At 43.2% G+C, this 13,147-nt stretch overlaps 1 protein-coding gene across 3 annotated transcripts in view; it reads left to right on the top strand.

Moving 5' to 3' along the window:
- The window catches only part of LOC140399117 (ER degradation-enhancing alpha-mannosidase-like protein 3), a 70,077-nt gene that overhangs the window by 36,481 nt on the left and 20,449 nt on the right, over positions 1-13,147 (top strand). For all 3 annotated transcript variants that reach the window (XM_072488293.1, XM_072488294.1, XM_072488295.1), the window contains 2 exons: positions 5,333-5,430; positions 10,459-10,584. In XM_072488293.1, the coding sequence (XP_072344394.1) occupies positions 5,333-5,430; positions 10,459-10,584 (224 nt within the window). The remainder of the gene's footprint in view (positions 1-5,332; positions 5,431-10,458; positions 10,585-13,147) is intronic.

Here is a 13,147-nt window from a genome sequence, read left to right as displayed (position 1 = left end):
GGTGCTGGCGCGCTAAAGAAGTCTCCCGCACATGCGCACGTTGGCGCGGGCCAACCGCATGCACAGGAGTAAGCTGGCCCAACTGCGCATGCGTGGGTTGGTGCGGCGCCCATTCGGCACCGCGAAAGGAGGCTGGAGTGGCGTGAACCACTCCAGCCCCGTGCTGGCCCCCTGTGGGGACCAGAATTGTACGTAACTGGGCCTGGTTTGCGCCATTGTGAGACGCGATGGCGTTCACGATGGCGCGAACTCTTGGGCCCAATATTGGAGAATTGCCCCCCCCCCCCTTTAACACAGAGACCAGATTCAAATTCTCCACTGAGAGCAGTTATCACTTTGAAATCACCCAAATGATCTGGAGACAGTCTTTAGATTGCAGAGAGATCCTTATACAGCTGCTTGCTTTTCCTGCAGCTATCTAGCTCTCAAAACGAAACTAAAACACATCCTTTAGCAGACAGCCCAAAGCGAAAGTAAAAGCAGACAGTCAGCCCAGCTCCACCCACTCTCTGACATCACAGAGGCTATCTGACAAACGCCCATTTCTTAAAGGTACATCCACTACAGCTATTCGATAAACACCCATTTCTTAAAGGTACTCGCATATGACAGGAATCAAAGGATGCCGTCTATAATTGGTTCTGCACTTTGTACCCAGTTAACTTCCTCCCTGGTGTTTGTTATGACATTCTGGGCCAGTGTGCGGTCAATCATGGCCCTACTTGACCTGGAGTCACAACACAGTTGAAATTAACTTTTATTTTGAAGTACCCGAGATCTTCAGCTGCCCGATAACTACAGACACCAGGTTTGTAAATTTAAACACAATCGACTTCTTACTATTAACAGTAACTATAATTAAATAGGCAACAAATATAACTACTATCTAATCTCGAACAAACCCCCCTTCCCTTTTAACTCGCTCCACCCTCTGCACACATGGATGCAGACAAACACAGGGGAAAGAGAGATGTAATGATGAAAGTAAAAGATAAGAATCTTTGTTTCAGATGGATGTCTTCCAGTTAGTTTCTTCTTCATTTTAGGTTTTCAGATGGATGTTATCTTTTCTCTGAGCTTGTAATGGTTTTCACTGTAGATTCATAGAAACAGCAGGCAGCTAGCATTCGAGAGAGAGACAGCTTCTTCTTTCAGGGTCTAGAAACGTCTGCCATCAGACAGTAGGCAGCAGAGCAGAGTGAGAGCTGCCTCCATCTAGAGAGTCCAATGATTACTCCTGGCTTCGCTTCGAAAGACCCCACCTGACGGGAACCAATCGCTGATGGACGCCGGACAGAATAGTCTCCCTGGCCAATCCGTTGACCATTACCTAACCAATCGAAACAAACCCGCTCCAATCTCTTGGGTGCTATAAAGCCTGGGTTCTTCTGCCAAAAATACAATACTTTATAACACAGTGTACTATTTTGAGTTCCTTACTTTCATGGACCAATAAAGACAATATGAAAGAAATAGGAACCAAGGGGATCAACAGGAAAGGCCCTTGCACTTTCAAACCAGTCTTTAAATGTTAAAAAAGTACCATAGTTAGTTACATTATTTTAGTTGGACCGCATAATATGTAATTAAACAGGGTTAATTATAAAAGTAAAAAGATTAATTAAAGACACCATTGTAAAAGATCCTCTAGACAAGAGTGATCATAACGTCTTAGTTTGAAAGTGAGAAATGTGGGCCCATGCTTCGTGTATTAAACTTAAATAAAGGCAATTATAATGTTATGAACACAGAGTTGGCTAAGGTGGACTGGGTAAATAGGTTAAAAGGGAAGATATAGAAGCAGTGACAGGCTTTTCAGGGTGATATTTCATAACTCTGAACATAGATATTATCCATTGAGGAAGAAAAATTCTACCAGAAGGATGCACCTTCTAAGGACGTTAAGGATGGTATCAAATTGATAGCTACATATATTTGTAGCAGGCCAAAGATTGGGAAAGGTTTTAGAAACCAGCAAAGGATGCCAAAAAATAAAGAGGGGGAAGTTGGAGTATGAGCGAAAACTAGCCAAAAACACAAAATAAGATCATAAAAGCTTCCACAAGTTGATATAAAAAGGAAAAAAGTGGCTAAAGCGAGCATTTTTCCATTAACAAGTGAGACCATGGAATTAATAATGGGAAACAAAGAAATGGCAGAGGTCTTGAACAAGACATTTTGTATCTGCCTTCACAGTAGAAGACACAAAAAAGCATCCTATGAATAGTAGAAAATAGTAAGAAAGCAAATTCAATGTTGTCATTTATCTCAAGAGGCTTGGAATATAAAAGCAGGGATGTACTTCTGAAGCTTTATAAAGCATTAGTTAGGCCATTTAAATACTGTGAGCAATTTTGGGTCCCACACCTCAGGAAGGACATACTGGCACTGGAGCGGGTCCAGCGGAGATTCACACGGATGATCCCAGGAATAGTAGGCCTAACATACAATGAACGTCTCGAGGATCCTGGGATTATATTCATTGGAGTTTAGGAGGTTGAGGGGAGATCTAATAGAAACTTACAAGATAATGAATGGCTTAGATAGGGTGGAAGTAGGGAAGGTGTTTCCATTAGCAGGGGAGACTAGGACCCGGGAGCACAGCCTTAGAATAAAAGGGAGTCACTTTAGAACAGAGATGAGGAGAAATTTCTTCAGCCAGAGAGTGGTGGGTCTGTGGAATTCATTGCCACAGAGGGCGGTGGAGGCCAGGACGTTGAGTGTCTTTAAGGCAGAAGTTGATAAATTCTTGATTTCTCGAGGAATTAAGGGCAATGGAGAGAGAGCGGGTAAATGGAGTTGAAATCAGCCATGATTGAATGGTGGAGTGGACTTGATGGGCCGAATGGCCTTACTTCCGCTCCTATGTCTTAAAATCAAGAGCCCAAAGGGAGAGAAGAACTTGAGGCACAGTGGTTAACACTGCTGCCTCACAGTGCCAGGGACATGTGTTCAATTTCGTCCTTGGCAACTATGTTGAGTTTGCACGTCCTTCCCGTGTCTGCATGGGTTTCCTCCAGGTACTCTGGTTTCCTCCCACAGTCTAAAGATGTGCAGGTTAGGTGGATTGGCCATGCTAAAATTGTCCCTTCATGTCCAAGGATGTGCAGGTGAGATGAGATTACGGTGTTAAGAGTGGGGGAGTGGGCCTAGGTGAGGTGCTCTTTCAGAGGGTTGGTGCACTTGATGGGCTGAATGGCCGCCTAATGCCCTGTAGCGATTCTATGAATCACTAACACAAGAGAAAAGGTACTGAGAAAACTAGTTGAACTTGAGGCTGATGGGCCTTTTGGACCTGATGGCCTGATTCTGAGGCTCTTAGAAGAAATGGTGGATGCATTGGTTATGATCTTGCAAAATACCCTGGATAATGGAAAGCTCCCAGTGGACTGGAAAACTGCAACATCTCTGTTCAAGAATGAAGGGAGACAGAAAGCAGGAAATGATAGGCCAGTTTGCCTATCCTCTATAATTGTCAAGAATTAAAGAGGTAGCAGCAGGACATTCAGAGTTTTATGTCCTTATCGTTCAGAGAAGGTTTACTCGAATGATACCTGGGATGTGTCGATTATCTTATGACGAAAAGTTGAACAGGCTAGGCCTGTATCCATTGGAGTTTGGAAGAATGAGAGGTGATCTTATTGAAAGGATCTTATGAGGGGACCTGACAGAGTGGATGCTCTTGTGGGTGAGGCGAGAACTAGGGCAACGTAGTTTAAAAATAAGGGGTCTCCCATGTAAGATGGAGATGAGAAGAATTTTTTCCTCTGAAGGCCATGAGTCTCTGGAACTCCCTTCCCTGGAGAGCAATGGAGGCAGGGTCATTGAACAGATTTTGGGCGGAGGTAGATAGATTCTTGGCCAACAAGAGTATCAAAGTTTGTCGGGGGTAGGTGAAATATAGAGTTGAGGCCACAATCGGATCAGCCATCGTCTTATTGAACGGTGAAGCAGGTGCAAGAGGCTGACTGGCCTACTCCTACTCCTGATTCGTATGTTTGTGTGACATTTTTAAAAAATCATAATACGATCAGAGCCAACATGTTTTGTGAATTTGACAATTTATTAGAGTTCTTTCAGGATATAACGAGCACAATGGATAACAAAATTGATGTAGGGCATTTGGATTTCCAAAAAACATTGATAAGATGCCACATAGGATTAAGAACTTGTAGTGTTCGGGCTACTGTTTCAAAATAAGGGGTCTTCAATTTAAGACAGACACGAGGAGGAATTTTCTCTCACAGAGGCTGGTTAGTCTTTGGAATTGTCTTCGCCAGTGAGTAGAGGGGGCAGGCTCACTGAATACATTCAAGGTTGAGTTGGGCAGGCTGGAAAGTGGAGTTAAGGCTACAATCAGATCAACCATGATTGTATTGAGCAGCCGAGCAGGCTTGGGGGCTGAGTGGCCTACGCCTGCTCCTATTCCTTCTGTTTGTAAATTATTCAACCAATGTTGTTGATCTACAGGTCAATGACTAGGCTGCCAACATGAAATAAGCAGCCAAAGCTTGATATGTCAACAGTTTGCAAAAAGTTATTATGTTCCCTAGTGGAATGCCAAATCTTTGTATCCCCGTAGGCTGATTGTCAGGAATTTATATGGATAATTAGACCTCGTGGTAGCTTAACATGGCACTAGATAACCCGCAGTTATACTAGCACGTGCATTTTGATGGGAAAAATAAGATTCCTAAATTTACCAAAAGCAAGCATGCAGCAGATTGTGGACATCTGAAAAGGAAGTGCTAGAATAGGGCGGCACAGTAGTTAGTACTGCTGCCTCACGGCTCCGAGGACCCGGGTTCGATCCTGGCCCCGGGTCACTGTCCATGTGGAGTTTGCACATTCTCCCCATGTCTGCTTGGGTCTTACCCACACAACCCAAAGATGTGCAGAGTAGGTGGATTTGCCATGCTAAGTTGCCCCTTAATTGGAAAAAAGAATTTGGTAGTCTTAAATTTAGATTTAAAAAAAGAAAGTGCCAGAACCAACTATGTATAACTTTACAGCCTGACTCCCAAGTGAACCAGAACCAAACGATGTGGAAACCCGCCCTTGGGGAGCATGATGTACAGTATTTTAATAGTGCTCAGGATGTACCGTTATTCCTTGTTACTTTATAAACTTGTTTTGCGATATTTTCACACTGAGTAATCGCATGTGTAAATTAGCACCATGTTGCTGAACTATGAGTGTGCACAGCTTCTTTGTCACTGTCCTAGTTACTTCTTCTGCATTACTGATGTACTCTACTTACCAAGCAGTAATGCCATGGCATCTTTCCAATCACTTTTTGAGGTGGAACTAACAGATTTCATTGTATTCTAAGACAGTGGAGTGGGTGCTGGAATCGACTCGTACTATGAATATCTGTTGAAGGCCTACATCCTGCTGGGAGATGAGGTGTATTTGGAGAGGTTTAATACAGTAAGTCTTGTGCATTTATTTTCTTTTTGAAGGTATTCAGTCCTATGATCTTGAAATACTGAAGGAAAAATCTGTTATTGTGTAGCTGACAGGCATGGAGAGCTAATGTAGCAGGTGACACATCAGACATCAGACCTAGGGCCTTGGTACTGACCCCAAATCAGCTGGAAAGTTGCTGATTGTGATCACAGGCCAGACACTTTACAGATAATTGGCATATGGATAACTGTAAAGTATTGACTGAAGATTTCCATGTGGATCATTTGTCTATCCTCTGGCTAAGGAGTAATATGTCTTAACTGGAGACCAAAAAGGGGTTTAAAATTTTACTTGCCGGCAGAGCTCCCATGGCATTGTCCGGTGAGTTTGGAAGTATGTAACGTTGCAAGATGCAAGTATAGCACTTGAACAAGGTGCACGATATATGCAAAACACATCGCAAATAGGATGGCAACCTACAGCAACAGTCACTACATTACATCTAAAGCATCATTTTGTACTATAAGTAGAAAAGCATCGGGTTCTCCAGGTGTGCTGGGGAATATTTGTCTTTCATCCAACAGTAGTAACAAAAAAATAGACTGGAACAAACCACTGCCGCAATGAATAGACGCAAGTTGCAATCCAATCTGGATTGTTCATTTAATAGAACAGACTTGTTCCAAATTTATCAATAAAATAATGTTGGAATTCTACCAAAGGTTATTCTTCAGATTAAAGTAATGGCAATTGATTCAACTGGCATCTTCAGATTTTTAAGTAAATAAAAGGGAGATCATCGTGCTGTTTTATCAAAATGAAAGCCAATGCCAACCTTTTGGCAATGTAATTCAAAGGGGCTTTGCTAACATGTTAATTATGTAAAAGCAGAGGGTCTGGTGGTATCTCCTATAGGGCACACTCAAACTAACACTGCATTATATTGTTGCTGCTCTTAACATTAATGACACATGTTGCATATATGTCACATGATATTTAGAACCAGGTGCCAACAATTGGTGTCAGAACTTTTACTCTGACCTTTCTGTTTGGGGAATTGATTGTTGAATCTTGAAAGGGGGTTAAGGACGGTAACACAGTGGTTTGCACTGTTGCTTCACTGCGCCAGGAACCTGGGTTCAATTCCCGGCTTGGGTCACTGTCTGTGCGGAGGCTGCACGTTCTCCCCGTGTCTGCGTGGGTTTCCTCTGGGTGCTCTGGTTTCCTCCCACTGTCCAAAGATGCGTAAGTTAGGTGGATTGGCCATGATAAATTGCCCTTAGTGTCCAAAAGCGTTAGATGGGGTTATTGGGTTTACATAGAATTTACAGTGCAGAAGGAGGCCATTCGGCCATCGAGTCTGCACCGGCTCTTGGAAAGAGCACCCTACCCAAGGTCCACACCTCCACCCAATCCCCATAACCCAATAACCCCAACACTAAGGGCAATTTTGGACACTAAGGGCAATTTAGCATGGCCAATCCACTGAACCTGCAGATCTTTGGACTGTGGGAGGAAACCGGAGCACCCGGAGGAAACCCACGCACACACGGGGAGGATGTGCAGACTCCGCACAGACAGTGATCCAAGCCGGAATCGAACCTGGGACCCTGGAGCTGTGAAGCAATTGTGCTATCCACAATGCTACCGTGCTGCCCAAAGGGTTACGGAATAGGGTGGAGGTATGGTGCTCTTTAGTTAAGCAAGGTGCTCTTTCTAAGGGCCGATGCAGACTCAATGGGCCGAATGGCCTCCTTCTGCACTGTAAATTCAATGATTGAGAGGAGGGGGAGGGGGGGGTGAAGAAAGTTGGGGCGGGGAGATAAAAGGGGCCAGAAACAGGGGAAGCACTGGGGCCTATGATTTCTCTCCCTGGCCCTGGTTGCAAATACCGGTGGTTACATGATACTTACAGGTTTACCCAGGTTGCGGTGCTCTGCCTAACTTAATTTCCTTCTTTTCTCTGTTGTGCACTTACCTAACTTAGTCTGATGATAACATTCCAGTGTAGGTCCCAGTGAGATTTGAACTCCCGACCCCTGGTTTACAAGACCAGTTCTTTTTTTTTTAAATTTAGTGTACCCAATTAAGGGGCAAATTAACATGGCCAATCCACCGAGCCTGCACATCTTTGGGTTGTGGGGGCGAAACCCACGCAAACACTGGGAGAATGTGCAAACTCCACATGGACAGTGGCCAGAGCCGGGATCGAACCTGGGACCTCGGTGCCGTGAGGCAGCTGTGCTAGCCACTGTGCTGCCCTCAAGCCCAGTTCTCTAACCACTGAGCTATGGAGCCACTGTGACCCAACTTACTCTTAAATGCACTCCTAATGCGGTTCATTTGGTACAAAAATGTCAAAGTATTGAATGGCACAATTTCTGTTTAACTCAGTCAGATGTTTTCCTACTATCATTCCTGATCTTATGATGAGGAAAATTCAAATCCTACCAATCCGTTTTATCGAAGGAACTGATCAAATTGATTTTATTCTTTTGACGCGCTCATTAATCTGACAACATTGCACAGGGTCACTGCATAGGATAGTGTAGACCTACAGTTATTTTTATATTAGCTGAAACACCTTGGGCAGGATTCTCCTGCCATTGGCGGGGCGGGCCGTACCAGTGCCAAAGAGTAGCGTGAACCACTCCGGTGTCGGGCCTCCTGGAAGGTGCGGAGAATTCGGCAGCCGGCGTCGGAGCGGCGGGTCGGGATTCACGCCGTCCCCCGGCGATTCTCCAACTTGGCGGGGAATCGGAGAATCCCGCCCCTTGTACCTAGAAAATGTAATCCAAGAAAAATCGTTCTCTTATTGAATATTCTCTTCAGTAGTACAATCAGCATTGTAATAGTTTGTGAATTAACATTAAAACATGCCTGAAATTATGAGTTCCATTCAGATTTTGTGCATTTCTTTTTAATGCCTACTTAAAACACTAATAATGTATTTTTCACATTCATTTAATCTATTTGAAATAGGCTTAATTTAGTATTTTCAGTTGCCTAATTTGTTTACCAGACAGAAAAATGATTCAGCCAAAATATTGGTGTATGATTGGTTTAATTTGTATCTGAATGTTCTTTTTTCAATGTGGGAAGATGGATATTCGAAATCCAGAAAAGTCCTGTTATCTTCTTTCTGGTATATTAAATAGTGGTTCTGTTTAAATGAAGAGGTGAGTGAAGGAGCAGATTCTGTTTTGAAAATTGGGAAAAAGGGAAATGTTATTTTGACTTCTCAGAAAACAGTTTAGATTAATTAGGCTCTGAGAATTCTAAGAAATTCTAGAGGAAAAAAACTGTTCCACTTTGTTCATACGAGTTCCATTTTTATTTTGTCTGCCTGAGGTTTATTGGAATGAGTGTCTGCTATCAACAAGGAGAAACTTAGTGCCAAAAGTTGAAGAGAGCAATGGAAAGCTGTGTTGCTGGGGGTTGAGGAATGAGAGTTGAACGTCAGAGAAGGATGTTGCAAAGACTGAGGGTCACTAAATTGTAACCAAATTCTGGCAAAGAAATTTGTGCCACATAACAGATTAGAAGTAGGAGCTAAACGTGATGTTATTTTAATAATATTAGATGGGGCAGCACGGTGGCTGATTAGCACTCTTGCCTCACAGTGCCAGAGACCTGGGTTCAATGCCGGTCTTGGGTGATTGGCTGTGTGGAGTTTGCACGTTCTCCCCGTGTCTGCATGGGTTTCCTCCTGGTGTTCCGGTTTCCTCCGACAGTCCAAAGATGTGCAGGTTAGGTGGATTGGCCATGCTAAATTGCCTTTAGTGTCCAAAATTGCCCTTAGTGTTGGGTGGGGTTACTGGGTTATGGGGATATTGTGGAGATGTGGGCTTGGATAGGGTGCTCTTTCCAAGAGCCGGTGCAGACTCAATGGGCTGAATGGCCTCCTTCTGCACAGTAAATTCTATGTTCCGGTTTCCTCCCACAGTCCAAAGATGTACAGGTGGATTGGCCATGCGAAATTGTCCCTTCGTGTCCAAAGGTGTGAAGTTTAGGGGGAGAGGGCGGGGGTGTGGGTCTAGGTATGGTGCTCATTCAGAGGGTCGGTGCAAACTCAGTGGGCCGAATGGCCTCTTCCTGCACTGTATGAATTCTAGGATGTTGTTCTGTGATGTTGTAGGACATTGTTTTAAACATTCTTAGACCATAAGACATAGGAGCGGAAGTAAGGCCATTCGGCCCATCGAGTCCGCTCCACCATTCAATCATGGCTGATTTCAACTCCATTTACCCGCTCTTTCTCCATTGCCCTTAATTCCTCGAGAAATCAAGAATTTATCAACTTCTGTCTTAAAGACACTCAGCGTCCCGGCCTCCACCGCCCTCTGTGGCAATGAATTCCACAGACTCACCACTCTCTGGCTGAAGAAATTTCTCCTCATCTCTGTTCTAAAGTGACTCCCTTTTATTCTAAGGCTGTGCCCTCGGGTCCTAGTCTCCCCTGCTAATGGAAACAACTTCCCTACGTCCACCCTATCTAAGCCATTCATTATCTTGTAAGTTTCTATTAGATCTCCCCTCAACCTCCTAAACTCCAATGAATATAATCCCAGGATCCTCAGACGTTCATCGTATGTTCGGCCTACCATTCCTGGGATCATCCGTGTGAATCTCCGAATCTCCGCTGGACCCGCTCCAGTGCCAGTATGTCCTTCCTGAGGTGTGGGACCCAAAATTGCTCACAGTATTCTAAATGGGGCCTAACTAATGCTTTATAAAGCTTCAGAAGTACATCCCTGCTTTTATATTCCAAGCCTCTTGAGATAAATAACAACATTGCATTTGCTTTCTTAATTACGGACTCAACCTGCAAGTTTACCTTTAGAGAATCCTGGACTAGGACTCCCAAGTCCCTTTGCACTTCAGCATTATGAATTTTGTCACCGTTTAGAAAATAGTCCATGCCCCTCTATTCTTTTTTCCAAAGTGCAAGACCTCGCAATTGATTTTGTTCCATCTCGGTGAGTGAAATGTACATCTGTGAACACTTTATAAAAATATCCTTCTCAATTTTTATCCTGTTTTATCTAGCATTATGCAGCCATTATGAAGTACATTAGTCAGCCTCCCCTACTCCTTGATGTTCATATGCATAACCCTACAATTAATACCAGAAAATGGATGGATTCCCTTCTTGCCTTTTTTCCAGGCTTACAGGTATGGCTTACATTTTTCTTTGCTTGAAACCGTTGACATGTATGGAATTAATATTAAAAATTCATTGTGGCTTGATGAAAATCAACATAACTTTATATTGTACATTTTCTTTCAGAAAAAATCTTAACTTTGTTGATGGTTTATAGGATTATGTACACTTAAGTATTCTTAGGCTAACCTTTATGGAAAAGCACATACAAGATAAAAAATGAAGATTGCTTTGATTTTCTTGAGTCAGTCTTTTGAAGAAGACCGACCTGTCATTACTTGCATCCATAATCACTTCCCACATACAAAATGGAGCAGCGCTTGCGCTCTGGAACAGCTCCATCATTGTGTTAAATCATGATTGTCACCTCAGTCTGGCCTGGTAGTTCATCCTAAAGCTGATTAGATGATAGTATGCATAGGTTTACATAGAATTTACAGTGCAGAAGGAGGCCATTCGGCCCATCGAGTCTGCACCGGCTCTTGGAAAGAGCACCCTACCCAAGGTCCACACCTCCACCGTATCCCCACAACATAACAACCCCACCCAACACTAAGGGCAATTTTGGACACTAAGGGCAATTTATCATGGCCAATCCACCTAACCTGCACATCTTTGGATTGTGGGAGGAAACCTGAGCACCCGGAGGAAACCCACGCACACACGGGGAGGATGTGCAGACTCCGCAAAGACAGTGACCCAAGCCGGAATCGAACCTGGGACCCTGGAGCTGTGAAGCAATTGTGCTACCCACAATGCTACCGTGCTGCCTACTACAGTGAAGAAGGTCATTCGGTTTATCGTATCTGTGCTGGCTGTTTGCTATAACAATGAAAAACTAATCATACTGCTCTACCCGTGTGTATAGTCCTGTGTAGCCACCTAAAATGGCTGATTCCCGATTAGAATGGTCAAACCCCGATCTAAAATGGTGAACGAAAGAGGCTGATGGGAAAATCAGCCAACAGGACTCAAACGGACAGCTGTAGGTAAAACAGTGTATTCGGCTCCGGGGAAGTCAGTCCAGACCGATACCTGCAACCATTAACAGCACAACAACCCAGCCATCTGCATACTAAGCAGCCATCCCGGGAACAATTGCTACACATTAGCAACATAAAGCCGATCCAGACTTTTCAGTGCCAGCAGTGGCTGAGACAAAGAAAGGTGGACGACCACCCACCGATTAAGGAATCGCCCTATTATTGGAGCATATCGAACCAAGTGATTGGGACCAAGTCCAATCACTTGGAACCAGGGTCAAGGTCCACCCCGAGAGGCGGGAAGCCCCTGGGAACAAGAAAAATAGGGGCCAAGTTCAGATCGACCCTTCTTCTCCTGCTAGCAACCTTCGAGATCCTTCGACGAAGAGTTGTCAAGTAAGTCTTACTCCAGCGATCGCTATCAGATAGGTGCTCCAGACTATCGACCCGTACCAGCCTTTTTGAATCCCGCAGGTCAGACCCAATTCGATAGACCATTCGTTTCCACGACCTGGTGGGCCATCACTAAAGTTAAGTATTGGCCTTTAGTGGTAGGTAATAGTCTAGAAGTAGGATTATTGTATAAGTATTTATTGCTGTATATAATAAATGATCATTGATTTAACTTTTACTAAGCGGTGTGCTGCATTATTAATCATTACTTGAGCTTGAACCACATGGCGGTATCAGAAAGATACCTGGCGACTCGTGAGCAAAGGTGACAGAATTAGAGCTAATAAAACTAAGGCTAATAAGAGCAACACCTGCAGCATTCTCAAATGCAAACATTTACTTCCATTTCTTCAGTAGAACGTTGTTAGAAAATTGAATTATTTACCACAGGAAGTAGTTGGGTAAATATTAATTAATGGTGGGAACACATTTACACAATTTTTAAATTTGTTTGTCTTATTGATCTTTTTCTTATTTTAGTGCTTGATAATATTTTATAGTTTTGAATTGCACACATCCACCTTTTGTACAATTATAACTGTGGCTCATTCACACTTGTTTTTAAACAATTTAGATTGGTTTGTTGCCATTTTTAAGGGCCTTGGTAACAGAGTATTGCGGCAAGTTAAAATAGTCAATACTGAAGAGAAACTTGAAATTCTTTCTTGTATAAATAATAATAATCGCTTATTGTCACAAGTAGGCTTCAATGAAGTTACTGTGAAAAGCCCCTTGTCGCCACATTCCGGCGCCTGTTCGGGGAGGCCGGTACGGGAATTGAACCCATGCTGCTGCCTTGTTGTGCATTACAAGCCAGCTGTTTAGCCCACTGTTCTAAACCAGCCCCTAGAATACAAAATTTAGAAAGAACTTTTTTTGATGCTTATAAAAAATAAAGCTAAAAATCTGACTAGACTATTTTTTTTTAACATCCAATTCCTGTTTCAGACTTCTATCTGGACTTTATTCAACCAACTTCCATCAAATTTGAAACTTTGATGTTGATTATTAGTTTATATCTCAGAAATTCTTCACTCATGCTTAAAATTATAAAACAGAATAAGTGAAAAAAACAGCTTGCAGAAAACATTTCGAGTTTTCCTGCTTTGCATATAGGTGAATTCATCCAACTGACACC

The sequence above is a fragment of the Scyliorhinus torazame genome, chromosome 22, assembly GCF_047496885.1.
Source record: "Scyliorhinus torazame isolate Kashiwa2021f chromosome 22, sScyTor2.1, whole genome shotgun sequence".
In the NCBI taxonomy this organism is placed as follows: domain Eukaryota; kingdom Metazoa; phylum Chordata; class Chondrichthyes; order Carcharhiniformes; family Scyliorhinidae; genus Scyliorhinus; species Scyliorhinus torazame.
This window is presented reverse-complemented; position numbering and strand designations above follow the sequence as displayed.